At 46.6% G+C, this 27,330-nt stretch overlaps 1 protein-coding gene across 1 annotated transcript; it reads right to left on the bottom strand.

Annotated features, from left to right (window-relative positions):
* Positions 1 to 18,356: 18,356 nt before the first annotated feature.
* On the bottom strand, positions 18,357 to 27,084 carry LOC144105111 (uncharacterized). Its single transcript, XM_077638293.1, has 3 exons — positions 26,473 to 27,084; positions 20,819 to 20,938; positions 18,357 to 18,745 (listed from the first exon to the last, which is right to left on the bottom strand). Exons 1-3 carry the CDS (start codon positions 26,587 to 26,589, stop codon positions 18,554 to 18,556), a joined length of 429 nt encoding a protein of 142 aa, XP_077494419.1. The 5' UTR covers positions 26,590 to 27,084; the 3' UTR covers positions 18,357 to 18,553.
* Between the last annotated feature and the right edge of the window lie 246 nt (positions 27,085 to 27,330).

The following is a 27,330-nucleotide window of genomic DNA, read 5'->3' on the forward strand; positions in this document are numbered from 1 at the left end:
AGTAAGAGTTCCGTCTCCCATGTTACATGCATGCGAAGCGACTGAGATAAACTGCGTAAGTTTGTTTCCAGAAAGAAGTTTACTCAGTTTCCTGCGTTCAGCGTATTTCGCAAATTTGTGCAAGCCGTTTTTGCATGAAATAATTTACTTAAGGCAGAAAGAACATTGCTCAAAGTTTTATTGACGTCCATAGGGAGGACTTGCTACCACCTCTGCGATAACTTTGCTCGAATAAAAAGACAAGAAACCCGCTCGTAATTAAGAGACGTAAATTTTATAGTAAATCTAAAGTTAGCTTCATATTTATCAAGCACTACATTGATCTCCTTTTGCGATTTTTCTATGTATTTCAGGATGTGACACGGAAAATTAAGATTAGAAAGTGGCCATCAGATTGAAAGCAATATTAATAAATTCAAATCCACATTTTGCATTCAATGTGGATGTAGTTATTAAGCATCATTCAAAAATTATTCCATCCGAATCTTTTGGAGTATCTTCTCGCGCACTGTGCGCAGCAAAATTCACTGTGTTATTTTATTTTTGCCTTTTTCCTGCAATGGCCGTATTTACGCTGATTATCACATCAAGCATGTCTTTGCGGCCTCGACGTACAGAGAGGTAATCGTGCAAGAGCTTGGCGGAGAATTTGTTTAAAGGCGGTGCAACAGATTTACATTGCAATAGGAGTGCAACGATTAGTGCCGAGACGACTAATCAGTTCAGTGGCGCCATGCACCTCGCGATGCACTGAAGCGTAGCTGCAATAAATTTTGATCATTAAATTCTTTATGGCCTACTTTTTTTGCATGTCCGCTTGTATGCTTATATGTAAAAGGTTACATATACAAGCTCCGGCTGATGGAAAACAATTAAGTAGAACAAGTCTGCATTGTTGCTAGCCGGTCCACATGTATCAAAAGGCTATTTTCCTTCTTGAATGAAAGTTTGGCTGTTGTGTCCAAAAACAAATTACAGATTACACAGCAAGGGTTGTCAATTAAAAATATGAGGACCTCCCAACGCATACACCTTCCTACTGGCCTTGCAATTGATAAGCCACCTGTAAAAAATAATGGAAATGCATTAGGCATAAATGCTGGAACAGGGTAGAAAAACTGGCATATGGACCTAGCACTGGCGCCAACGCAGGGCCATTATTCATAGACTGGCTCAATATGGGCGCAGTCATAGCGCGAACGTCGGGCCATTATTCATACACAGGCTGCATATGCGCATAGTGTGGTTGCGAACGCCGGGCTACCATTAATAGACTGGATTATTATGGGCATAGCCTTTGTGCATCGGGCCATTGTGCATAGATTGGCTGAACATGCGCGAACGTCGGGCCATTGTTGACAGACTGGCTGAACATAGGCCCAGCCCGGGCGTGGACGACGGACACTGCCGATAGTTAAACTGGCTGAGCATAGGCCTTGCCGTCGCATGAGTGATAGGCTATTGCTGAAAAAAGTCTCGTATTCCCTAAAAGCCGATGTGGGACCGATATTCATGCCAATTTACGTCATAATTATGCCAATGTCGGGCCTGCCTTTTTGTTCTTCTTGATGCACATGCTGACTGACGCTAAATGACCGGCGTATGCAGGGCGCGCCACGTCTATTGGTCGCTTCGCCAAGGCAGGCGGGTACAAAAACCTAACATACACAGTACAAGACAGTTGAGTTTCCCCTTCCGGTGGCGATGAGAGGAAACTACTTGATGATGAAATCGGGGTTTCTTGATGACCCGGTGGTTCTACTCGCAAACATTCACATTACTCAAGGAAAGGAGAAGGTTAACTATTTATTTACAACATAGGTAAAAAACGAGAAGAAACAAAGCAAGGAGAAAACTATTTACATGACAAAATCGTGGATCAGACGAATTCAGCCCCCGCTCAACCCAGAGCGCTTGGTTTTAAACCCTCTGTCTCCGCCCTTAGCGGGGACAGCAACCAATAAGATAACAAACGACCCATCTCGCCAATCAGTGGTTAGGGAAAGGAAAATAAGGTCCGCCCACTGATCAGAGATTGGGGAAAAAGTTCTGATTAAAACATTTGGGAAGGAGGTTTCAAATAACCACACAAACAACACAAATGCGACTTCCGTTCCCCACGCCACCCACGGCACCACAGATGCTAGAAACATGTGCCGACGAGGCGGTGACTCAGGTTGAGACAGCAACAAAGAGAACACAGTCGATAAGGGAATAATCCGTTTCCTGGTCACCCAGCACTCGGTCCCCACCCAGCTGTATCTCTCCCGCATCGCCGAAGTCTCGTCACCCCTTGACGACGCACACATGTCGACAGCTGTATCTGGTTAGGCTTTTTTAAGGCGGATTATGCCCGAGGCGGCGCGGGTAAACAAGGACGTCCGCTGCAAGACGGAGGAAGTAGGGACCAGACGGCTCCCTTTGATGCGGCACGCGGCGCCGACACTGGCGCGGCCTTTCTCAGTCTTCGTTCGAAGAACGGTCAGCGAACTCCACACCTCCCAACCAAGAATGTCACGAGGACACTTGCTGTAAGTGTGACATAAAAGCCCAGCCACAGTTTCCCGGAACAAAATTACACACACGCGCGCACATGTATGCTCAGCTGTTCAATCAGACCACAAACACGCACACACGCGCGCACATTGCGGTTAATTCAATCCGCACACACAAGGTTAGGACACCAATCTGCACATTCCAGAATCCACCATGTCAGATCGGTGCACCAAATTGGCAGAATGATTTCTAGCCACCTACAGCTCGAAAAAGAAGATGTTTCCTTTTAGCTTTGTCCACAAGATAGGACCAAAATTCCAATTTATCCGGCACGGCGCCGGTTGTGAAGGCTACCGCCGTTATCGGATCTGCATTGACACCTTCCTCAAGATCGACAAAGCTCACCAGCTCCCTGAACTCCAGAAAGACTGCTGATGTCATCGCGTCTGCATTCTCCCGTTCTCTGAATCTTGCACTAAAGTTAGATCTGAGATCTGCTGCCGCACGTGCAGCTTCACATCGGGTTTCAGGTGAGGCTAGCTGTTTGCAGAGCTTGCAGCCGATGTTCTCATGAAGGAAAACCATCTCCTGAAGCATTCTTGTCCCACAATTACCTTGACCAGCTTGGTTCCGCACTTCTGGCAATGAGGCATTATGCTTCATGATTAGACTTGCAGGTATGAATGCAGTATCCGAATCTCGGAGTTCCCTACCTGCTTTGAAACTCTCTGCAGCTGTCGCTGTTAACGCCCAATCTGCTGCATAAACATTTGGAGCTTCCTTATCAGCCTGAAGCTCTACTGAAGCCTCCGGTTTGTCACTAACAGATTCCTGCGAAATTTTGAAATGCTCTTCAACATCAGCTTTTTCATTTCCTTCCTGCAGCTGCACCCTTTCTGCCTGCTCTAGCAGCGCGGGCGTCCTAAGTGTTATCAACTTCCCTACACCTACAGCTACATCTGCTGTCACTGCGCACAGTGTAAGCTCCAGCTGGCTAATCAATTCATATTTGGTAGCCAGCTTACGATCACCTGCAAGGAGTGTGCCCGCTATCAGATCCTGATTTACCTCTTCCTCGCGCGTTCCCGCTGCTTCAGAGTTAGCTCCGACCTGCTCTTGCACAATGTTCAACTCTTGTTCACGAGAAGTCCACTCCTGCGCCTCCTGGGTCAGCTCTATATCTGCTCGCTCTGACAGCGCGTGCTTGACAGGTGTTTCTAACGCCTCTATGCCTTCAGCGATCTGTTCTGGCACGGCACACAGCGTTAGATCAGCTTGTGCTCTTTGGAGAACCACACATTCCCGTTTTGTTATTTCGTTCCCTGAATCCACACAGGCTTCAGAATTTTGACCTTCGGATTCCAAGTTGCGGTGGAAGTTGCCTTTGCGTCAATTTTATTTTTTCCAGTTCAATTTGGAGCTTCAATTTTTCAATTTCGAACATTTGAACCTTCTGCTCTTTTTCCATTAGCAAAGCTTGCGTCATATTTCCCAGTGCCCGCTCTGTCGTTAGCACCGACTCTGATGACACGAGTTGCTCAACTGGTTCTAGACCTATCCCCCCTGCAGCATCCATCTCTGCATCAGTCATTATAGCGCTACCCTATAGCGAACGACTACTACACAGACATGGCAGTTTCGGAGAAAGCAAACAGGTGTCCTACCTCTTTCGATGCTCCGACGACCGCAGCGCTGTCAATCTCAGCGTGATGACAGCGGGCTCCCGGGAAGGTATAGACGCCCACGAGTTGATCCTGGTCCTTCAGCAGCTCACTGCCTCGGACCTCGCTTGACTTGGTCGCTTGGTTCTCAACCTTTTAGATGTGGACGCTGGGTTCTTTTCAGCTGCTCGCTGATTCGACCCCCGATGGCTTGTCGTTGCCCGGCTCCTTCAGCTCCTCGCCGACTTGTGCCTCCGACGTCCTCTCGAACTCGACCCGTGACCTGAAGCTCTCGACGTCGTCTTTCGACGCAGCTTCACGTTTTCTCCATTAGGACAAACAGCTTGTCCACCGACTTGTTCTTCTCACCATCCGTCCAATGCCATGAGTAGAAAGAAGTTGCGATCCTGTGTCGACTGCGCCAGTTGAGGAAACTACTTGGTGATGAAATCGGGATTTCTTGATGACCCGGTGGTTCTACTCGCAAACATTCACATTACCCAAGGAAAGGAGAAGGTTAACTATTTATTTCCAACATAGGTAAAAAAACGAGAAGAAACAAAGCAAGGAGAAACCTATTTACATGACAAAATCGTGGATCAGACGAATTCAGCCCCCGCTCAACCCAGAGCGCTTGGTTTTAAACCCTCTGTCTCCGCCTTTAGCGGGGACAGCAACCAATAAGATAACAAACGACCCATCTCGCCAATCAGTGGTTAGGGAAAGGAAAATAAGGTCCGCCCACTGATCAGAGATTGGGGAAAAAGTTCTGATTAAAACATTTGGGAAGGAGGTTTCAAATAACCACACAAACAACACAAATGCGACTTCCGTTCCCCACGCCACCCACGGCACCACAGATGCTAGAAACATGTGCCGACGAGGCGGTGACTCAGGTTGTTGACAGAAACAAAGAGAACACAGTCGTTAAGGGAACGTTTCCTGGTCACCCAGCACTCGGTCCCCACCCAGCTGTATCTCTCCCGCATCGCCGAAGTCTCGTCACCCCTTGACGACGCACACATGTCGACAGCTGTATCTGGTTAGGCTTTTTTAAGGCGGATTATGCCCGAGGCGGCGCGGATAAACAAGGACGTCCGCTGCAAGACGGAGGAAGTAGTGACCAGACGGCTCCCTTTGATGCGGCACGCGGCGCCGACACTGGCGCGGCCTTTCTCAGTCTTCGTTCGAAGAACGGTCAGCGAACTCCACAAAGTCCTTCGTAGCCTCCCGCCAAAGCACGCGTCGTCATTGGGCACACGAACATAGCAATTTGCTCAATGTTCGAGTGATATCGCCCCGACCCAGCGCCGCCGCGCGCTAGCAACGTGGACTGGAGGTCTCTTATTTCTCGTTCCGTTTTTCAGCGCTGTCTGGTCGTTTGCTTTCACATGAACCAACTAACCCGACTTAACCCTCTTAGGGGACATCACTCAGCATGCTCAAGGTTATAAGTCAGCATGAGTAATCATGGACTGTTCCTTCAAGCCTCTGGATCCTGCTACGGCACGCGAGCGAGATCCTTTTCGCGCCGCACAAGCTTTCCAAATATGCTCCAATTTCTGTGAAAATAGACAAAAAATATATACAGCACAGAAGTGATAATCTAGAATCCATGCCATTTAATGAGAGCGATATGCATGAAAAAAAATTTTGAGTGCACTCGCAGTAAAACTGATGATGACAGCTAGCAGGTCAATGTTCCTCTTTGTGTGTCCACGGCAAATGCGTTTTCGTTCTGGGAGGGTCAGAATAAGCATTTTATGGTGTGAAAAATGTGTTGAAATGGAGTTGAGCCACTGAATGCATTTCCACGGAGCACGTTGGCTGTGAGCATTCTGGAATCGTTTGTCCTGTATTCGACTCGCCGCGCGTTTTTTTTCTCATTTCCCGTAGGTGTTCTATTGAGACCGCGATGTGCCGACTGGGTTGTATTCATGGTCCTCCCTCATCGGGACTAATGTGCCCCGTCTTACTGGCGACTGACGAGCAGGCTCTTTCGATGCCCCGCGACCAGTCATTCCCAGAAGCTTTCATTAGAGGCGTTTCGAGGCAATTTGTCGTGTCTGTTTCCGACTGCGTGCCTCACCTGCCCCGATGGAAGGTGGTGCGAGATAAAACTTAAGTGCGCGGAGTGTTCAGATTGCAGGGGAAGTGCTGGCTTCTTCACTTCCGCTGCCACTCAGCACGAAGGCGTGAGATTTTCACTTGAACAGCAAGCGTCCCAAATTAGCAGTCTGGTAGTTATCGATTCCTAAAATGACAAATTCCTCACATACTGCCACAGGCTGCACTGCTTTAACCGGTGGTGCATTTACCATGCTAATTTATTCATGCTATCGGAATAGTGAAGTTATACATTTTCTGTTGGAAAAGCAGCGCTGCGACAAAGGCAAGGAAGTAGGCAGGACCGGTGTTATCCTGTCTCTGCTTCTTCTGTAGCGAAAGCTACATTGGCCGCGAACTCGCAGGTTCGCGGTGCTCGCATTCTCACCAACCGCGTGACGAACGACGTGACAACAGCTAGCCAGACGACCAGACTAACTTGGACTTGCAATCAAGATTAACCAAGGCTAACCAAGCTATGCCCTAGCTTTCATTACGTATATCCTGGCATAGCCAGGCTAAGCCACCGCCAATTTTTTCTCTTAGCACACCATTGCTTTCCCTGCCAGTACGTACGTATACTAGCGAGCTCAGCTTTAGTCTTAATGAATTTGCTTACTGAACAGTTCTATTCCAAATCTGCAGTGACCACTGAAAGCTGCATGTCAAGCCCCGACATTTTGTGTGCGCTTTCAATGGAGTCCTTGGAAATGAGCCATGATTTTCATAATTCGGGGTGTTTTTTTTCCTGCACAGCGAGCGCCAACCAGGCCTCCAAGCTAGTGCTCGAAAGCTATTGCTCTATTGGTTTTAGCTAACATGGACTATCTAGTTGTACTTGTGCAGCGCCCTGTACGCGTCGTCTGAGTTAGGACCTTCAGCCCAAACCTAATCTTTGGACATTTGCTGGTTGCTTGAAGATAGCGAAGAGCACGAATGACCAGCCCCAATGGCAAAAAGTAGCCCCTCTGGCTCAAAATAGACATAACATTCTATTAACGCGCAATTCTTGAACAGTGTGAACAGTTTCGGGAAGGTATGTGTTCGATTCTTCGCGATGAGGAAACGGCCCATTCGTCATTATTTAAATTCTGCGTGAGAGGTCACGTGGAAGTGAAGAGTTATGAGAGAGAAGTGCTGGGCACTCATATATGACACACATACACACATACACACGTTTGTGTGTCTGTGAGTGCGCGCATGCGTGTAAGAGTGCAGTATAAAATCCCTGTAAATTATTTCGTTGGGTATCGCACGTCACATAAACCAAAAACATTTTTTTTAATTTTCAGCGCATGCCCTGCGGAGACAATGGCTAAAGGCTAATACAGCCTGACGAGGGCTCTGCCCCGTTTCGTTAGTACAGCGCAGCAAAAAATGCCCTTGACTTTGAAATTTCGTTTTTCCATTCGACATCCAACAAAGATACAACTTGCAATATGCCAGGAAAAAAAAACGAGCAATACTACATATACTCAGTTGACATAAAATCATATGTACATGCAAACTTCGTATCAATTTTATCACGTTAGAGGTATTCAGTGATCACAGATGCAGAAGTACACATTGCGCATAAAAAAGAAACACAATACATCATAACGATAATGCTCATATCACAATAAAAACAATCTACATCACGCATGAGGTTGTCGCAAGAAAAATTGCATACATTATTTATTATTATAGCAGGGGTGTCTGTCTAATTTAATATGCCTTCATGTTTAGTTAGAATATATATTGCTTGGTAGGTCATTGACTGTTTACCGTAATTTGTTCTAACCTTCGGAAGCCTTCTTGTGTGGTGTCTGAAACCGTACTGGTGAGCAACTGTTACGCCGAGATGTTTGTATATGTGTGTGACGTGTATGTTAAATTATTTTATAGAAGTATATGTGGTTGGCAATGATCATGTCGTGCTTTGCAAATACCTCCCTAGTGCGTAAATTGCGGATGTTTCCTATATAATTTTCAAAGACATGTAGCATTATTTTTGTAATATCATCAACTTATTATAGTTATGCTGAGTAGTGGTGCCCCAAACTAGCGAACAATAGGAAAGGTTTGAATAAATAAAGCGTAATGAAGACATTTTCTAATAAGAAAGGTATCATTGTGGAAACATTTCTGATACATTCGATCGATCGGGCTATATCGGCGGCCAAGTGCTCTACATGATGTAAGGTTTCTGGCGACAGCCGGTGGTCTGATTCAGCTGCGTATTCGGCCAGGACACCTGCAGCCGGGGTCCCTGCACGGCGATAGGCATCTTGTTTCCCACGCTCGGTCCTCGCGAGGTTTATTGGATTCGAGACGGAGGATTCCACTGCCGTTTGTAAGCCTTGTTCCCGGAAGATCGTGCGGCCCGGAGGCAGTTGGCGACCGCCAGCACCGAGCAGGGGTGACTCACCCCTTCAACTATGCCTGCTCGCCGGCGCCTCGCCCATTCGGACTTCCCGGAAGACGTGTCCGGCTGGAGCGTGAGAACTGTCGTTCGGAAGCGAAGACACCGCTCTCTCTGGTGGGGGCGATTGTCCAGCGGCACCCTCTCTCCGGCGAGGCATGTGACGGGGCCGTGTCCCTATGTGAAGTGGTATGTGTGTGTGTACGACAGCGCAAGTTAGGCCACGCCCAACCTGGCGAAGACATTCTCGGACCTGGGGAATCCTAGGGACCGGACCCTTTTTAAACCGGACGACGAGTGCCGTGAGGAGAGAATCCTCGATCATCCTCAGATCTTCTCAGATCCTCCGACCTTCCCCCATCACCCTCCAATGGGTTCCAAAATCTTGTAAATAATGTAAAATAAACCCCCTGTACAGAGTCCTTCATAACCAAGTCCGACAACGTCATTCGGAGAAGGGACCTGCAGCGCTGAAAGAGTCACCTCACTCAAGGACCCCTCGTCCCCAACAACTGGTTGGCAGCAGCTGGGATGGACCGTGCGACATCGTGATTTCTCAACCGGTAAGCATTTCGGCATTTTGCTATAGGATTCGCCAGGCTTCAGATTTTGAGAGAATAATCTAGAATCACTGGGAAGTGTATGTCAATTGAGAAAGGGTAATCTCACGACATTTTGAAGATAGCATTGCCAAAGCAGAGAAAGCATTGTCATGGACCTTATGAAATTGTCAAAGTCGGACTTGCTGTTGTTGTGCGAGGAACTGTCAATAGAAGTACAGGGAAAAATGACAAAACTTGAAATATGCAAGACAATTCAAAAGCACGTAGATGACGATCAGCTGGTAGATACGTGGAATTTGGTACAGGAAGAAAAAAGAAAAAGGGAAGCGGAATGGGAAAAAGAGAAGGAACGGCAAAAGTGGGAAGCTGAAAAAGAAGAAAGAAATCTAAAGCGATTGCAGCTTGAAAGCGAAAATCGAAAAAAAGGCGACAGTTCGAGAGCCGGGTCTCCTGAAAGAGCAAGCGATGTACAATCATATAGAATGAACAGATTCATGCAGCCCTATGAAAGTGGAAGGGACATAGGATTGTACCTGAGAAACTTTGAGAGAACTTGCGAAAGGGAGAACTTTGCTCCCAGTACATGGCCGCAACGGCTTCTGACACTCTTGCCATGTGAAGTAGCTGAAGTCATTACGAGACTTAGCACACAAGACGCAGCTGACTACGAAAAAGTCAAAGCCAGCCTGCTAAAAAGGTACCGGCTGTCAGCCGAAGCTTTCCGACAGCGCTTCAGGAACGCAATGAAAAACGATAGCGAGGGCTATCCGGATTTCGCGTATGGACCAAAGACGAATCTGCTAGAGTGGCTAAAAGGAGCCGAGGTTTATGAAAGCCGAGACAAGATCATTTAGTGTTTTTGCCTTGAGCAATTTTACCGAAGCATTCCCCAAGTGGTGAAACTGTGGGTTCAAGACAGGGAAAAAGTCGACAGTTGAAAGCGCCGCTGAGCTAGCAGAGGAGTACGTTTCGCGCAGAAGGTTGAGCACTGAAGAGGGTGCGTCACACGCTCGAAACGCGATGCGAGATAAAGGGCCTAGCAGAAAGACGCGAAGTGCTAGAAGTTCGGAGCAATCAGAGGCAACGAAGGTAGCGCCAGAAAAGCGTGAAGAACAGGCGAAGAGACAGGGAGCAGACAAAGCCGCGAAAAAAGAGTTTGAGGCTAGTAGGCCATTTCGTTGCTACAACTGCAATGGTGTCGGGCACTTTGCAGCCAAGTGTACACAGCAACGTTTGGTGTTCTCGTACGTCGAGGATAACGACGAGAATCTAGCGCTCCTTAAGCCATACCTGCACGTTAACGGGAAACCATGCAGGGTGCTTCGTGATAGCGCCGCGACGATGGACGTTGTCCACCCGTCTTACGTGTCAGTGGACGATTTTACGGGAGAAGTCTCGTGGATAAAACAGGCAGTAGAAGAACACAGTGTATGCCTTCCCATAGCTAGAGTGATGATTTGTGGACCGTTTGGAGAGCTAATCACTGAGGCCGCAGTTTCGAAGGCCGTGCCACGTCAATATCCTTACCTCTTCTCGAATCGATCATACCAATTGCTACGCGAGAGAGGCCAGAAACTCGGAAGCGGGGTGATACAAGCTTTGACAAGATAGAAAAGTCGTCAGCTCGCATCTCAACTAAGTCAGATTCCCGAACCTCAGGTAGCCAGAGACGCACCAGCCAGCATATCGTTGCAATCAAATGAGGAGGGAAGTGAACCAACGAGGAATGAAAGCCAGACAGCTGACTGAGCAAATGAGCGACGAGGGACTTCAACCACTAAGTCGGTAGAGGAATCAGAAAACGCTGAAGGATCCGTTTTATCTCCAACATCACGTAGTTTTGATCGCCTTCTGCAGGTGAACAGGGAGTCCCTAACAAAAGAACAGAAGCAGGATCCCACTTTGGAAAGACTGCACCTTAAAGCTAAAGAGGGCATCGCGAGACGCAACATAACGATGCATGAGAAGGGAGGCTTACTATACCGACACTACCAGGACAGAAAAGGCAAAACATTTGATCAGCTGGTCGTGCCCGAAAAATACAGAGAGGACATTCTGAGTCTCTGCCACGGAAATGGCTGGGCAGGACATCTGGGAATCAATAAAACAAAGGAGCGCCTATTAATGGAATATTATTGGCCGGGTTGTTTCAAAGATGCAGAACGCTACGTAAAATCATGCGATGCGTGCCAGCGCGTGGGCAAGCCGGGAGAGACATGGAAGGCTCCACTGAAAATTGTTCAATTGATCTCGGAACCTTTCCGCCGGCTTGTAAGAGACACAGTAGGCCCTTTGCCTAACACGAAATCAGGCTATAAGTACTTGCTTACTATGTTATGTCCCGCCACAAAATTTCCCGAAGCAATTCCGTTGAAGGACTTGAGCTCCACAGAAATAGTTGATGCCCTTTGGTTAGTGTTCGCGAGAATAGGATTTCCGGCCGAAATCCAAGCCGATCAGGCGACGGTCTTTACAAGCGCCTTGACGACCACATTCCTACAAAGATGCGGAATAAAACTGTTGCACAGCTCGGTGTATCATCCACAGTCCAACAGTGTAGAGAAATGGCATTCGGTGCTGAAGCGGGTGCTACGCGTTCTTTGTTATGAGCATAAAGCAGACTGGGAGGATTGTCTGCCGGCCACACTTTTCGCTTTACGAACAGTCCCCCACGAAGCTACGGGGTTTACGCCAGCAGAACTCGTGTACGGAAGAGCCCTCCGCTCTCCCCTCCGAATGCTGAGAGAAATGTGGGAAGGGACAGGAAAGAACCAGACAGTGGTTGAGTACGTGCTTAAGCTACTGGACCGCCTTAACAACACGAGGGAATTAGTAAATCGAAATATGAAAGCTGCCCAGGAGGCCGCCAAGGTCTATTATGACAAAAACGCTCGCCTTCGAGGTTTCACCGCGGGCGATCGCGTGATGATCCTCCGGCCATCGAAAAAAAAACAAGCTGGAAGTTCACTGGGATGGTCCAGTAGAAGTGTTGCAAAAACTTTTGGAGACCAATTACGCGCTAAGGGTTCCCGGCAGGGGAACACAGGTGAGAATCTATCATTGCAATCTGATGAAGCCGTTCGTGGAACGCAGCGGGATCGTCAATCTGACTCTAAATGAACCAGAAGAGCTGGACAGCGAGAGTCAGGGTTGGAAGGGAGGTGCGGACGCAAGTGACAACGTGGAAAACATTCTGGCTCACTCCGTGAATGCAGATTTCCTAAGCGGGACACAGGTCGACACGCTAAAGCAGTTGTTGAGCGAATTCGCTGACCTATTTAGCAGTCGCCCGGGAAAGACACACCTCCTGACATACGAAATCGAGCTCACCTCTGATGAGCCGGTACGGTCGAAACCCTACAGGGTATCACCGCGGCAAAAAGAAATAATGGACGCGGAAATTCAGCGCATGTTGGAATTAGGGGTTGTAGAGCCAGCGGAAAGTGACTATACCTCACCGCTAATTCTTGTTGAGGCCCCAGGGAAAGATCCTCGTCCCTGCGTGGATTATAGAAAGCTTAATGCAATTACCAGGGATCAGGTATACCCGATTCCCAACATAGAGGAAAGGATAGAAAGGGTGAGCGGCGCGAGATTCATTTCCACCCTCGATCTCGTACGGGGATATTGGCAAGTTCCCCTCTCAGAAAGCGCGAGCAGGTATGCCGCTTTCATCACCCCAGCGGGCACCTTTCGACCCTTAATGCTTAGTTTTGGGTTGAAGAATGCCCCCTACAGCTTCTCGAAACTCATGGACATCGTACTGAAGGACATGCAGTGCTTTGCACTCCCTTATTTAGACGATGTGGCAATTTTTTCGGAAACCTGGCAAGAGCATCTAGAACACCTAAAGACCGTGTTTTCCAGTTTACGACAGGCTGGACTGACACTGAAGGCAGAAAAGTGTAGATTTGGTTGCGCACAGGTGACGTACTTGGGCCACGTTGTAGGCCAGGGAACTAGGAGCCCATCCGAGTTAAAGATTGCCCCGATCGCAGCATTTCCGTGACCACGGACGAAAACGGCCATTCGCTCATTTTTGGGATTAGTTGGGTACTACCACCGATATATTCCTAACTACTCACAGCGGGCTAGTCCCTTAACTGACGCCTTGCGAAAGGGAGCACCTACTAACGTAAGTTGGGATAACCAAAAAGAAAACGCCTTCAAAAGCCTGAAGGAAGCACTCGTGTCCCGACCCTTGCTCAGGACCCCTGACTATGGGAAAGAGTTCATAGTCCAGTGTGATGCCAGTGATAGAGGGCTGGGTGCTGTCTTAAGCCAAGTTGGCTACGACCATGAAGAACACCCAGTTCTGTACATCAGCCGCAAACTGACCAGTAGAGAGGAAGCGTACAGCGCTTCCGAAAAAGAGTGCGCGTGTTTAGTTTGGGCAGCGCAGAAGTTGTCGTGTTACCTGTACGGAGCAAAGTTTGTATTTGAGACTGACCATTGTCTTTTAACGTGGCTGCGACAGATGTCCCCCAAAAATGGTCGCTTGCTCAGATGGAGTCTGGCTCTCCAACAGTACAATTTCTCGGTGCGTTATAAGAAGGGGAAACTGCACGGAAATGCTGATGGCTTGAGCAGACTGATGTAAGCGGGAGAACTAAGAGGAATCTCCTTCTGTGTGAGTGTTTTTTTTTACTTTGTTCCGAGTAATCCGGCTGTGGCAGTTTCAAAAGGAGATGTTTCGCGCTCAGTCGGCACAACATTAACCCAAATTTGAACACAATTTTTTAAAAAGTGTATTGTTGTCAATGGAAGAAGCCTGGTGATTCTTTGGCGAAGTCCGAGCGCTTGCGGGTGGGGCAATGCTTTGCTGTTTGGAGCGTCCAACCTGCGCTTTCCTTTGTTGGTGGTGCTTTGGGTTCTGCCTTGGGGGCGATGATAATGCAATCCAGGGGACCAACACGGACGCCATCTCATCTCTTCCTGCCCAGCGGTCGTCAACGCTGGACATTCGAGATTTTTCGGGCCGCGGAGGAGCTGTAAGGTTTCTGGCGACAGCCGGTGGTCTGATTCAGCTGCGTATTCGGCCAGGACACCTGCAGCCGGGGTCCCTGCACGGCGATAGGCATCTTGTTTCCGACGCTCGGTCCTCGCGAGGTTTATTGGATTCGAGACGGACGATTCCATTGCCGTTTGTAAGCCTTGTTCCCGGAAGATCGTGCGGCCCGGAGGCACTTGGCGACCGCCAGCACCGAGCAGGGGTGACTCACCCCTTCAACTATGCCTGCTCGCCGGCGCCTCGCCCATTCGGACTTCCCGGAAGACGTGTCCGGCTGGAGCGTGAGAACTGTCGTTCGGAAGCGAAGACACCGTTCTCTCTGGTGGGGGCGATTGTCCAGCGGCACCCTCTCTCCGGCGAGGCATGCGACGGGGCCGTGTCCCTATGTGAAGTGGTGTGTGTGTGTGTGTGTGTGTGTGTGTGTGTGTGTGTGTGTGTGTGTGTGTGTGTGTGTGTGTGTGTGTGTGTGTGTACGACAGCGCAAGTTAGGCCACGCCCAACCTGGCGAAGACATTCTCGGACCTGGGGAATCCTAGGGACCGGACCCTTTTTAAACAGGACGACGAGTGCCGTGAGGAGAGAATCCTCGATCATCCTCAGATCTTCTCAGATCCTCCGACCTTCCCCCATCACCCTCCAATGGGTTCCAAAATCTTGTAAATAATGTAAAATAAACCCCCTGTACAGTTTCCTTCATAACCAAGTCCGACAACGTCATTCGGAGAAGGGACCTGCAGCGCTGAAAGAGTCGGCTCAATCAAGGACCCCTCGTCCCCAACAATGACATGTCCATGCCAGAGTTTCCTAGAATCAAACGCCTTGAAATTTCTGCTCGTATGTTTGGTGAGTGCTCGTTCTTTTACACATAATTTACATCATGTGTTGGTCTATTTTATTCGGAGGAAACAATACGATATATTAAGTTTTAGAACCGTTTAATTGTAGCCAGTTTCCTTTTAGCCATTCAGAAAGAGTGTGTAGATAGCTATTTGTTATTTCTTGTATTTCGAGTTTCGCCCGCGCAGAAAAATTACGTTGGTGTCGTACAGAAACACAACTATATCGAGAGTGTCTTTTGACGTCTAACAAAACAGCCCAGGCCCTAATATTGATCCTTGAGGCACTGCATTTGTTACGCTGAACCAAGTAGATGAGTGATTGTTCACATTCGTAAATTGGAAGCGTGTGCCAAGATAATCTTTTATTAATTTTACGAATTGGCGCGTATTTCATAGCATTCAAGCTTATAAAATAGTATGCTGTGACTAACCGAGTCAAAGGCTGTTCGCACGTCAAGAAACAGCCCTAAAGTATAATCCTTATTCTCAGTACCCTGTACGATTTCCTCCTTTACGTGAAATAGTGCTTGTTCAGTGGATTTAGATTTTTTAAATCCAAACTGGGAGCTACATATAATACTATATTTCTCTAAGAACTTTTTTATAGTGCCACTAATAGCCCCTCAAAAACTTTTGATAAACCAGACAACACTGATATTGGTCGCTAAGAGTAGTGCAGAGCAAAAAACAGGGACAGAAGGAGAAGAACCTAAATTATTTAATATGAACCACCGATTAGCCCACACCAAGATTTTGATAGATTTGTCTGTAGTTTGTATGGATGTTTCTGTCTCTTGACTTGCACATTGGCGCACCCTTTGCTATAGTCAATTGGTCAGGAAGGATAACCATGTCGAACATTAAGTTAATATGTGCGAGAACATTTTTTACCAACTGGGGCACGTACTTAATTGGTACGACCTTAATTTCATCAGATCCAGCGGCCACATCACATTTTATTTTACTGAGTAAATGTTCGGTGTCTTCCTTTGAAACATGGTGGAAAACACGCGATTTCGGAATGAGACTAATGTGTCTGGTCGATTGTCTACTGCCTGCGGTAGGGTTATCTTCCCTCCATGATTGTATTAAAAACTCGTTCATCATGTTAGCCAAGCACTGTCCCGCTATCTAATTTGCATTTATCCCAAACTCTTCGGGGTTTGTCGTTACATCCTTTCTGCTCGTGCGTTTGTTCAAAGTTTCCAAATTTTTTTTTGCGTTAGTATGATGACGGCAAAAGACACTTTGATAATAGTTATTTTTCGCTTTTTTAAAGTCTGAATTAAGTTTGTTGCGGACCTTTTTAAGATCCCTGAGAAGATTTACGTCACGTGTAGCAATAAGAGTATGGTACATCCTATTTTTTTGTACTGTTATTCTGTAAAGTGTGGCAGTAATCGTTGGTTTTTTATTTATTTTTTCGCCTGCATGATACTGGAAATTCATCATAATAAAAACCTTTAACTTGCTGCAAAAGCATTTGTATGCTTCATTAGGTTCATTACAGCCAAACACATTGGCCCAGTTAGCAACCTCAACTAAAGAAAAAATTTCCTGAGCGATTTGTCGTCTATCTTTCTACACTTTGTTACCTCAGGAGGGTTTCTGCATGTAAAGTGACTAGTAATGCAAAACACGGGCAGATGACTTAAGTCGCATGTTATAACTCCACCCATTAGTTACGATATGCTGATATTCGTAACAAGTGTTTATGGCTGTAGCTGTTTTAGAACTAACACATGTGGGTACAGCAACCAAATTCTCGCATCCGTACGACACAATTAACCTCCTGTATTCTATTGAGTATTGGTCACTACTAGCTGTGTTTATGTTTATGTCATCAACGATAAAGAAAGGTAACTTACTAATTTGAAAAACTGCAGTAATTCCTCAAGAAAATTTAAAAAGGCTCGTATAGAGCCAGCTGGCTGTCTATAGATGACAGCAAGCTGAAACCTAAATGTTTTTGTTACCAAACATTCAACGCTTTCATTTGTAGTTTTGTACTCCTCGATGATGCTAGAAGCATAGCTGTGCCTAACATATACCGCCACACCACCTCCTCTTTTTTCTGTTCTGTCGAAATGCACGCGCGCGTAATTGTATATCACTGGCGTATTATCATTGTTAGTACATTCTCTGTAAAAACATTGGCATCAAACCTCATCACGAGGGACTCCAATAACATTTTCAAGTTGTCTAGTGAACAACGATGTTCATGGTTGTTGCGTTCGAGGTAGGAACTCTATAAAAAATGTCAATGTCACTGCCGTTGAACACTTCTACTACTGACTCGCATATTTTTTGAACGGCTACGAGAGAGTAACACTCATCTGGAACGCCTTTGATCTAAAGGTTGTTACTCATTTGATACTGCTCCATCTTTTTTAGTTTAAGGGCCAGTTGCTTATTCTCAGGTTTCAATTTCTGATTCTCAGAGACCAAAGCCTTTTAATTCATCTCTTAGTTCCCTTAGATCTTGAGTCACGTCTTTGACATCGTCACATGTGTCACTGCATTGTTGAACAGACTTATTCTTTCAGTTCAGCAGGCGTCTCCCGCTTAAATTTTGCAAAAGAAGCTGCTGTATCGCTTTCCCAATTCCTGTCTTCCCCCTTTTCCCCCGCGACATTCTACAGGTTACAATACAATCACTTTCAGCCAAAAATAGTTACTACAGAAGTGTTCGGCAGCAACGCAAAATTACAAACACGGCTCTGTAAGCAGATCGGACACCATTCCTCACCTGCAAAAAAGATGCAGTTTGTCGTGAGCGCGCGCACTGTTCGAAGCGCTGCTAAAAGCCATGGTGTCGACGTTCACCACAGGCATTCGGTTTCTTAGTCAAAATATTCCTCTCGTCATTACTCAGTTGCATGCTTCAACGACAAAAAAAAAGCCCAGCGATATTCACTATTTTCGCAACTAAGAATACCAGAGTACCGTTTTCATATGATGTAAACTGGTAAATGAAATAACAAGCTTTTTGCTTGTGTCTGACGCAAAACGGGTGCAGACCCGCAAGCCTCCTTGCTAGAAACCTGGCCGTTATATGATGTATAAGTGCATCGAAAAAGAGGAATAATTGCTTTGGAGCAAAGGTCTGAGTGGCAGGAATATGCATAGATGTCCCTTGTGCCCACTCATCAGACTGCACAACAACGGCATTCACGTCTACATACATAGAAGCTGTGACAACTGTCTATATTGCAGTAGTGATTTAGCGAAAAACTAAGAAGTTCATTTGGTCGCACATCTAAGATGATTGTGCACAGAACATTTTTACTGAAGTTGTAAAATACGACAGGCGTCACGTGACTAATATTTGTGGTATCACAAAATTCTTCGCCGAAACATTCGGTGTTCCCACAACGCAACAGCTACAATGTATCACGCAAACCGTTGAAAAATTTTCATGTTGTCCATTTAACGGCCACATCATAGTGCGCACATGCGCCACAGCAGAGGCGGCATCAGTCGTCCGATGAGTTAACGGTGCTCCGGAGCATCGCGAGGGGGACTCGGCGCACACCGGGCGTGTTCGAGACGACCGCGTCCCGTTCGTAGTAGTAGAAGGCTGTGGCCATGGCAGCGTAGTAAATGAACAGCAGCGCGATGACAACGACCACAAGTAGCTGCCGCTCGCGCTCCTTGGTGTCCAGGTTCTGCGTCCGTCAGCAGCGGAGCAAATAGTCAGACGTGGCATCCACACCCATTGCACAGATGCATTGAGGGAGAACAAGTAAGTGTGTCCTTATCTCGCGTGACACATCTGAGGTTACATTTCTTCGTTGCAGGTAAACAGGTCGACATAGAGAGATTCATAAGGGGCCAACTGCCACCACCTCCCTTCGGCCAATTTCCAGGTGCCGAATTTTTATCGCCTGAAAAATCTTGGCAGAAACAGCCTTTACTTTCGCTGTTCTCTGAGCGGTTAAACGGGCTGGAAGCAGACTAGTCCATTTATAAGCGGTGGCTAACAAATATTTTCCGAAGAGAGGTAAGGCAAGATTCAATTCGTTACTGTCGAAAACTAACAAGGTAATTGAAATAATATTTAGTCCGCAATCGTTGTTATTGGAGTGAGGCATCCCTCCGGCCTGTTCACAGTTAGCTGTGAACAATATATCACGATAAATGCGTATTATCCATGTCCCACAGAGGAGAAAGCCCGCCTTACTTTCCTCGAAACGAACTGCAAAGGATCTCTCAAGCGACCGCTTTAAATGGCGTTTTAAGGTTACTTGATTCGTCACTGATCTGTAGGCTGAGTAGAAATGCAAGGACAAAGTAGGAACTGACGATCAGGCATGCCTTCTGACCAGGCTACACCGATGAAAAGCTTCAAACGAGCATCTCCTCGGATATCGCTTAGCAGACTTTCATGCAATTAGTAAACGGGAAGTAGCAGTTTAAATTCTGCGTTGACTGCTGCATGCTCACGACGGCCCTCTGTGGACGTCATGTTCGTCATGTTGAAAACAAAATATCGAGGAGACATCACAATCTACGAATCAAATTGTTCTGCACCTTACTGACTTTATAAAAGAATTGCAGGGGACGCTTAAGCTTCGCCTAAAGCGTACGAGGCCTTAGCTTAATGGGATAATTCCTATATGTGTAGAAATAATCACCGGTCAAAGATCCCGAGGAGTTCACACACCACTCCTGGCACTGTGGTGCATCGGTTAAGCAATGCGCCACTGCTCTGCAATGGCAGGTGCTGCCGCCAGTGGGCCTTAAGCGACCCAGGTTGCTCTTTCTGAGCGATCAATTATTAATTTATCTGCCGCTTGCAACGGTGGGCAGCTTGCTCACAGTCCGTTGTGAAAGTTTTGATTACGCCAGGAGGTCACGTGACCTAGGTGGCCCACCTGCCTACTAAGTTGCTTCTCGGAGGGTTTTTTTTGGATTTTTCGCTCATGGTCAACGAACCCGACGACGGCGATGCCCTATTTTCTGCGACGAGAGCTCCTTAATGCTATCGCGTTAATAATTATGGATGATTTAGCGTTGTTAGGGCAAACGCGAATTCCGCACGCTAGCACTTCGGCTTCCACTTTACTTTCGACTAGAGGCTTCGTTTCGGTTATGCCAAGCCTGCCTGCCCTTGACAGGGTGTCCACAACTCACTGGGCAGGTTGCCACCTGCCCAATGTGGCAGGTGCACCGCCTTCCATAGTCAAGCAGGAAGAGTTAAGCAGATTCAGATCGGCGAAATCGGTGCGTGGACGCCTTAGTGCTGTCGCACTTTAAACTGAGATGCTGCTTCGGAACGGTTAAGTCAACCTGATGATAGGTACTACAAAGAAAACAATTCATTGATCAAACATCGCCGCCGCGCTGGCTCAGTGTTAGTGCTACTTGGCTGCTGACCCGAAAAGCGCGGGTTCGGTCGCATTTCGATGTGGGCAAAATGTCCGAGGTCCGTCTAAGGTGAAACATTAGTGCGTGCTAAAGACGCCGTGTGGCGTCTCATCCGGAGCCCTTCACAATGGTGTCACTCATGGTCTGAGTCGCTTTGGGATATAGACCATAAAGCCAAATATGTTGAAAATTTGAAGAAGGCAAAATACACCAAGACTGGCTCCTATTCGGCAGATTTAAAACATTGACGTTTGAAATGATTACTCTGAAAGCCACGTGAAATCCTTGAGATAGCATATTCTGTTAAGACGGCCTGTTCTAATATTCGAAGCTTTGCCGCAAGCTCAACTCTGACAGCCGAGCGGGCTCACCAGTAAGTCTTGCTCCTTGGTCTGGGCCTCGACCAGCAGCTCCCTCAGCGTGGGCTGCCGGCGCTCCCGGGTCGCCCTCGGTCGGAGCAATCCAATTATGCGAAGCGGGGCCATGGAGAGCTGAGGTGAATACAACGGATTCAACGGTTACTGAGAAATAGCGACACCGGTGAAGCATAGAAGGTCTCCGCGTGGCTGCTAAACTATGGAGCAGGTAACGACCTTTAAGACGAAATGAATACAAAACTGTCGAAAATTCAGAAGTATGTCAAAGGCCGTGTCTGATAAGGAACTAGAATCAGAGAATTGCGCTCTAGTGTGATGCGGGGAAACAAATCTTGCGCCGCCTCCGTTTCTCCCCGTAAACTACTGAATACGCACATTCCTACCAAGCGTTGAAAGAAATGTTTACTCTCACTTCCGCTGATTGGACTGCAATTTCGAAAGACAGTCATATATATATATATATATATATATATATATATATATATATATATATATATATATATATATATATTATATATATATATATATATGTTACGAACGTAGGTTGCGTTGGCTCCGCAGAATAAAGATTTAAGAGAAGTGGGCACTTCTACAAAGACACTTTTATTTATCAACGTTTCGACCGCGGTGCGGTCTTCTTCAGGACTATATATATATATATATATATATATATATATATATATATATATATATATATATATATATATATATATATATTATCTTATTATTAGTAGTAGTGTAGTAGTAATTGTAGTTTAGTAGTGTGGAAATATAGTAAAGCCTTTCGGTTTAACAAAACGGAAATAGCACTGTATACTCGCATCAGAGCGCGGCAGGCGTCTGTTGTCTAATAAAAGAGTGCGCAGGTGCTCACGCTCGTATGCTGGACGAAAGGTAGGCAGATATGAACTTAAGTGTAACAATGAACGATAAGGTTGGAATGAAATAATGATTAAATGAAAAAAAGGTGGTATATTCGGTGTGATGTGAAATTAGGGGACGTGAGTGGAAATACGTGGAAAGGATGCAAATGAACCGATGTGCCACGAGTGTGGCGTCTTCCCTGTACTTCTTGTCCCTCGCCGATGCTGGGTCTTAAGAACTACAAGTGCCTATAATGTGTCTTTTGGAAAAAAAAACAGTCGAAAATTCCATCTCGCAGAATACGCCTGGGAGCACTTTTTCTCTCATGATTCTTGTCACCGCACCAGGCTTGGAGGAGCAAATGTCACGAACCAACCAGGCATTAGGCCGCATAGTCTGGAGTATTAAACGACAGGTCGGCACAGTTGGACCTTTTTAGAAAAACTGCAAGGTTAAGGAGACTTCAGCTGCGTGAGAAAAGAAATTAAGCATAGCTTATTTAGCAATCGAGGGCATGTATTGATTGAAGATCTATGTTTTTATAATCATAGATCTGTACTTTTATAGATCTATGTTTCTTCTTTCACTCTCTCCTTTTTCCCTTCCCTTACGGCGCGGCTCAGCTGCCCACCGATATCTGAGACAGATACTGCGCCATTTCATTTCCCCCCAAACCAATTTTCATGTTCATGTTTTTAACCATGAAGCATCAAAAGGAACGAGCACACAAGCAGAAAAATCGTTGCTTGCTCCTCTAAAACACCTTCATTAAATCAGGCCGAGGAGTAGCACGGGCAGTGGCATAGTTTAGGTGGACAAATATTGCTCTAGCGCATTACCTGCCGCGCTTCAGTTAACTTGCAAGGGTGATCAAACAAGCTAGTTGGTAGTTCATATTTAGAAACAACAGTGCAACGTAAGATGTAACGACAAGAGCGACAATATATATATATATATATATATATATATATATATATATATATATATATATATATATATATATATATATATATATATATATATATATATATAGAGAGCCGTTACCTCCTCCTTAGTTCTTATCTTAAGGTGCGCTGTTTTTTTCCAGACTTGAGTTTAAAGTCCCTTGAATGCTACTTTGTGCTGTTTGCAGTTCAGCACGCAAAAGCCGGAGTGCGTATGCTTATTGCCTTTTAGATCTGAGAGCAGGAAGTTATTATGGACAGGCCCTTTTGCAACAAAGCAATGAGGTCTTATTTCTTTTCTAAAAGCCGTAAGCCTCAAGTAAATAGAGGACGGTGAGACCGGCGCTGGCTTAAATAAAGATTTTAACAGCTGACTGCACCATGATTAACCCAATGTTTTTTCTTTCCTAAAAACTGTTCCGTAAAAAATTGAAATAAGAATATCTGTTGCCCCCTTCTTGGCTAGAGAGAGAGAGAGAGAGAAAGACATTTATTGAAATCTCAATGAGATTAGCGGTGGGCCGTCGTCTTCATCGTTGACGTCTGGCGTCTTCGCAAGGTCTGTCCCCTATTCCAGGGCTCCGCTGAGTCTTGCTGCTAGGTGCTTGCTAGAAAAGGTGTCGAAAATCGTTTAATGTAGACATCTATAAAGCGCGTCACGGTGTACTTGAGTTGAACATGGTTAGGGACCAGATGAAACCGCATTTATACTTTACTGCAAGCTAACGAGCCCAGGAGGTATCCTGATATCACTGCAGCGAAAGCTACATTGGCCACGAACTCGCCGTTTCGCGGGGCTCGCATTCCCACCGTTGTCGCACCGCACCACGTGACCGACCGCATGACTGTCACGTGACCAACCGCGTGACGAACCACGTGACAACAACTAGCCAGACAACCAGACTAACCTGGACTTGCAATCAAGATTAACCAAGGTTAACCAGCTATGCCTTAGGTTTCGCTACATATATCGTGGCATAGCCTAGCAAAGGCACTGCCAATTTTTGCGTCTAGGGGCATGAAAGCGCAGTACAGGGTTTGATTAGTATAACTAATCAGCCATTCCTAAACGGAAGACCAGACAGCACAATTGCACGCTTGGAGCACTACAATACTGCTTGCCGGTTTCTTTGGACTGACACTATTTAAGCGTATTCACTACGCTTTTATCGGATATTTGTTTCGATGAAATGGATGCCCACTCAGCGAGGTAAAATATGAATATCGCGCTGACCGCAGTGCCGTAGCTTCTAAGCGATGACATTTCGTTGTCAGGAATTTCCCTTCGTATTGATTATGAAGAACTAAGAATCATAATGAACTACTTGCTCAATTTATAAATTATTGCAAGCGCCGCCTATATTCTGCAGTACGTTGCTTTCTCAGCGTATCTAAAGTCAAAACCACACAAATATAAATGCACAATGCATGCGCAAATGGGTTATTGGAACGGTCGCGTGTGAGCGCGTGAGTCACTAGTTTTTTTTTATTAGGCGCTGCTAACAGAAAGAAGATTGAAATCAGTCGACTGGCGGTGTGAAACCTCATACCGAGCAATTCCAGGCTAGCGAAGCGCGGCTTGAAGCCTTTTAACGAGGATAAAAAAAATATAGACAAGTCCCACTCCAGACTGGGCGGTTACAGCACTAAGCGACAAGCGCCGCCTGCAGCTGTTTCGCTTGCAAACGCTGCGCCCAACATCGTCGACGGCTTGAACCGCCGCGGTGGCTCAGCGGTTAGGGCGCTCGACTACTGATTCGGAGTTCCCGGGTTCGAACCCGACCGCGGCGGCTGCGTTTTTATGGAGGAAAAACGCCAAGGCGCCCGTGTGCTGTGCGATGTCAGTGCACGTGAAAGATCCCCAGGTGGTCGAAATGATTCCGGAGCCCTCCACTGCGGCAGCTCTTCTTCCTTTCTTCTTTCACTCCCTCATTTATCCCTTCGCTTATGGCGCGGTTCAGGTGTCCAACGATATATGAGACAGATACTGCGCCATTTCCTCCCCCCCCCAAAAAAAAAACAATTATTTGAGGGTCGCATGTAATTTCCCGTTAAGATTTTTCCTGAGTGCACTGGTCTGTTCGCTTTCGCTTGATAGGCGTCGCGGTCAAGCAAATACGTCTATAAGACTGGAAAAGCCTATTCGTCAACTCAGGAGTTGCAACGGAACCTTACGATTCTTGGCGGGCCCCGTTCCCATACCTCGTGAATGCACCTTGCTAACTTAGCCATGCATACCAGCCCCTTGACCGACGGCAAACTTGTATATGCATGCTCGTTGCACACAGCAGGCATGTGACACATCATGCCACGAGATCTCAGAGTTGTTTTGTAGTCTAGATGGAGAAATATCGGTAGGCGAATAGACATCGTCAAGTGCCGCGCGCTCTCTTAATGTTCTCAGATCGCCAGTTTGCGTACAACTTCTCATATCGAAGCCATGAGGCTCACTGTGTGGCCTACACTACGGCTCAAACTACCATATTCTCCAATTATTTGCTGTCCTGTTGCGCCGCTTGCATCATCTGTAATATGTCTGTGATAAAGCTGTGCGTTTGCACTAATACCTATACACCACAAAAATTAGACGAGAGAGGGGGAAAAAGCAGCATTTAGGAGTTTAGCGGCCACAAGTTTTAAACGTGCTATTTGATGAGGCGAGCATCTGCCAATGCGCCCTCCCGGGTTATATTTCACATTTCATTCAGGTTCAATCCCGTTCGCACTCAGTGCTTTGGTTTGGAGATGGTGTTTATATAGACGAACGATCATGATGATCACAACTAAATTTGAAAGGCTAGAAGAAAGTGCCGCGAAACGGTTTTGTGTTACCAACGACGCCCACCATAGAAAAATGAAGAAAATGAGAGAATATGAAAGAAATGCGGAAATCAATGAGTATTTCTAAGATGAAAGGCGCACTCTTCCGGTCGGGCAAGAATAGCTGTTAGTGCAATACATTGATGCAATGCAGCTCGTACTGGTCCGAGTCAACAATATTCATGTTCAAAACGCCATATTCACAGCCGTTTTGTCCACTTCTTTTGCTTGCAAGTATTTCGGCAGTGCTCATCCTCTGAAAAAGAGAACAGAATAGCTAACCAAGCAATATACATTAATCATGTTCACGTTCTGTTAATCGTAACAAAGCCAATGTGAAATATACCAGGGTGAGCGAACGAAAGGACAATAGCTCTTGCTTTTGAAGAGAGAAAGATCTTTCGACAAAAGGAGGAAATTTATAAGACTCGTCTGTCTAGGGCACATACAAAACTTGTTTGTAGAACTGTCTTTCTAAAACGTTAATGGAACAAATCGTTATTAGATTGCATCGGGAAACAATTTATATTACGCTGGCCGTCTTATATATATTTGCCTAATGCCCATTTAGGCAAGTTTGTTTTTGTTTATTAGAAGAATAATATATAAATTTTATGGAAGTCTTAGTTTGCCCCAAGATGCTCATTTTTCACTCTCTTTTTTTTTGCTTCGATTCGAGGTCCGAAACTTTAATATCAATAAATCTTATTGTGTGCCCTTAAACCATTTCATATTCAGGGAGCCTGATGCCAAAGTTAGCAATAATTTTGCAGTATTGTGTTCTTGATACTGGTGCATAATAAAGGAAGCAAAAGGGTTGGCGATCTGCGCCTGGTTTTGCCCAAACTCTGCAAACTGTCCTTCCGGTATTGCGGAGGCAACTGCATGCTCCTAAGAGCAGTTGCTTACCCTTTGGGATAAAGGTCTGTACAATGTCGTGGGCATTGTCGGCTACAGCACGTAATTTACCCTGGGAAACAAATCCTAACGCACTCTACTCAAAAGTTTTTGCCAGCGTACCTTGCGCAAACGAAGGAAAGGCAACTCCTCAGGTCTCTTGACGTGGAAGCGGGTGCGGCGTTTCGTATCACTTGAGTCATTCGAGAGGTTCGCCATGTCGAACTTGACCGTACCCATTGAGTCAGATGAGACAGTCTACTTCAAGTCGGTACGACCCTCTGGCGCGGCGTTCCCTCTGGCCCTAGTGGGCTGTGTTCCGTCGGTGCGACACTTACGCAACACGATGGGCGTCCCTTCCTGAGCCAGGAGAGCAGCATCGGTCGTCGCAGTAGGTGCCGCCCCCTCGGCCTTGGCTGTGCTGGCCGCCTGCTTCGATAGACCCTCTTTGGTAGCTGGCCCTCCGATAGCGGCATGGCAGCCGATGGGCGAAGCGTAATTATCGGGCATCGCAGAGCGGGAAGGATCTGGCGTACCAATCGAAGAAGGACTCACGTTCGCTGCACTAGGCAGGCCGGAGCTGGCACTAGTTACCGTACGGGACGAATTCCTGCTTGTCTGAGCTCGACTTGGTGCCTTGGTTTTTGATGCGAGAGCTTTAACAAATTTTTGCACGTTGCGGACGGATTTCTCCCTTGAGGACCCTGCGAGGGTAAGACGAGGCATGGCCGCGTAAGATTGTTCGCCTTCTTCTTCTTCTTCCCTAGGCCGCCCCCCGGAAGTCAAGGAGAAAAAAGCGGGGGGTTGGCTCCGTGATTATGGTGCTTCAACTTTATTTGACGACGAGCAACTACCCAACAATTATGGTGCTCAACTGCTGACCCGAATGAAGCGGGCTCGGCCTCGGAGGTCGCATTTTTATGGAAGCAAAACTCTATTAGCCCATGTACTGTGCAATGTCAGTGCACGTTAAAGAACCCG

This window comes from Amblyomma americanum, chromosome 9 (assembly GCF_052857255.1).
Source record: "Amblyomma americanum isolate KBUSLIRL-KWMA chromosome 9, ASM5285725v1, whole genome shotgun sequence".
NCBI lineage: Eukaryota > Metazoa > Arthropoda > Arachnida > Ixodida > Ixodidae > Amblyomma > Amblyomma americanum.